Source organism: Sardina pilchardus, chromosome 7 (genome assembly GCF_963854185.1).
Source record: "Sardina pilchardus chromosome 7, fSarPil1.1, whole genome shotgun sequence".
NCBI classification, from domain to species: domain Eukaryota; kingdom Metazoa; phylum Chordata; class Actinopteri; order Clupeiformes; family Clupeidae; genus Sardina; species Sardina pilchardus.
In genome coordinates this window covers 14,407,728-14,410,227 of record NC_085000.1, presented here as the reverse complement: position 1 = coordinate 14,410,227, position 2,500 = coordinate 14,407,728, and the positions used below count along the sequence as shown (strand labels likewise).

The following is a 2,500-nucleotide window of genomic DNA, read 5'->3' as shown; positions in this document are numbered from 1 at the left end:
GACGGAGGCGCTGCAGGTGGAGGGGGGCAACGCCACGCGGGCACTTCACCAGCAGCGGGTACTCACCGACCAGCAGCGCAGGAACCAGTGGGTCCCCCTATACACCCTATACATATATACATATGCCACCCGGGCACTACACCAGCAGCGGGTACTCACCGACCAGCAGCGCAGGAACCAGTGGGTCCCCCTATTTATATGCCCCCATACATACAGTATTGTATATACATATGCCCCATATACATACATACATATGCCTCCTATATATATGCCACCCGGGCACTACACCAGCAGCGTAGGAGCCAGTGGGTCCCCCTCACGCTGCCACCGTCTATACATATGCCCCCATACAGCTCTACCCCTAATCTATACATACAGCTACCCCCTATACTGTACATATGCCCTGATCACCTCTACCCCCTATACGTGCTACTCTCCCCCCTGCTGCTCTACATCTATATGGCTCTATGATATGATATGGTTGTCTGTGTTTGTCTGTGTGTGTGTGTGTGTGTGTGTGTGTGTGTGTGTGTGTGTGTGTCTGTGTGTGTGTGTGTGTGTGTGTGTGTGTGTGTGTGTGTGTGTGTGGTGGGCAGGGAGTTGGAGGACAAGCAGAGGGTTCGGAGGATGGAGATAGTCTCCAAACTACTGCAGGAGGAGGAGCTTATGGAGAAGCGCAAGCATCATCAGGCCCCGCCCCTCCCATTGGCCCCGCCCAGAGGAGCACACAGGGTCGCGGCCAACAGGAAGACCGTGGAGAAGATCCTGCACAAGCTGGAGCCAGCCATCCCAGAGGCAGAGGAACACACACCTGTAAGATCAACACACACATGTGTACTGTATACACACACACACACACACACACACACACACACACACACACACACACACTCACTAACACACACACACACACACACAAGCTGGAGCCAGCCATCCCAGAGGCAGAGGAACACACACCTGTAAGATCAACACAGACATGTGTACTGTACACACACACACACACACACACACACAAGCTGGAGCCAGCCATCCCAGAAGCAGAGGAACACACACCTGTAAGATCAACATATCATCAGTATATACACACACACACACACACACACACACACACACATACACCAGTAAGATCAATATATCATCAGGATACACACACACACATACACCTGTAAGATCAACCTGTCATCAGAATACACACCCTCACACACACACAACTGTAAGATCAATCTGACATTAGCACAGAAATAGACCTCTGTAAACTCAGAGCACAGAAGCACACACCTGTAAACGTGTGTGTGTGTGTGTGTGTGTGTGTGTGTGTGTGTGGCTGAGTGTGTCGTTGAGAGTGTGTTGTTGAGTGTGTGTGAGCTCTAACTGCTGCTCTCTTCTCTCATCGTCATGGTGACAGGCGACGCCCTCCCCACAGCCACAGAGAAATCAGCCCCGAGGGATGAGTGACACCTCATCAGACGAATCCTCAGAGGAGGAAGGGGCGGGTTCTACTGGAGAGGAAGAGGAAGACGAGGAAGATGAGAGTGGGTCGGACGAGAGTCTGATAGAGACTGGGGTAACTACAGCAGGACCAACGGACACTTAAATACTTAAGCACACACACACACACACACACACACACACACACACACACACACACACACACACACATAGTTTCACAAGAGTGCAAAGCTCAGTTCTGAAAGACTGACATGAACAAGTTTGTGATTTCCAGCTGGAGCTAGTTAAGGTTCTAGTTCACCTCTTATTCTCCGCCTCCCCATCACTTGCACTTCCACCTAGTCATGGACACGCACACAGTTATGTTGGCTACCAGGAAGTGTAAAATACACTACTCACAAAAAGTCAGGGATATTCGGCTTTTGTGTGAAATTTCCGGATGAGCCTAAAATCCACTATAGCCTTTACAGGTGAACTTCTCTAAACTTTTGAATGCGCAGTGAAATAGCCTGTAGCTGGTGGGTTTGTGTGAGATGCGCAAGGCATCATGGGTAGTGTGGTCCAGGAAGTAGCCAGGTTAGGAGGAAGCAGTGAGTCAACAGTGACAACAAAAACAACAACTACTGCAACTGTGTTATATTCAGTTCATCATTTACAGAGAAATTAGCTTGTTCAATGACCACGCTCGTTAATGCATTCATGCGCAACACTGCTCAAACACACACACACACACACAGACGCACACACACACACACACACACACACACACACACACAGATACACACAATCTCACACAGACAGACACACCACACTTACACACACACACACTCACACACACTCACACACACACACACACCCATATCACATCTAATCATCCTCTCGCCCAGTTAGTCCCTTGAAGTTCATGCAGTTGGGCAGGAGAGCCACACAGGAAGTGACAGATGAGCCGAGGAGCTCGGACCACAAGAGACACACACACACACACGCAAGCACGCACACAAGCACACACACACACACACACACACACAGACAGACACACAATGCATCTCTT

General features: G+C 49.9%; 1 protein-coding gene across 1 annotated transcript in view; it reads left to right on the top strand.

The window, feature by feature from the left end:
* LOC134087022 (cilia- and flagella-associated protein 74-like) overlaps positions 1-2,500 on the top strand; it is a 32,370-nt gene that overhangs the window by 11,958 nt on the left and 17,912 nt on the right. The window contains exons 10-12 of the mRNA XM_062540221.1: positions 1-87; positions 597-813; positions 1,406-1,564. The exon at positions 1-87 is cut by the window's left edge and continues 71 nt beyond it. Coding sequence (XP_062396205.1) covers positions 1-87; positions 597-813; positions 1,406-1,564 — 463 coding nt within the window. The remainder of the gene's footprint in view (positions 88-596; positions 814-1,405; positions 1,565-2,500) is intronic.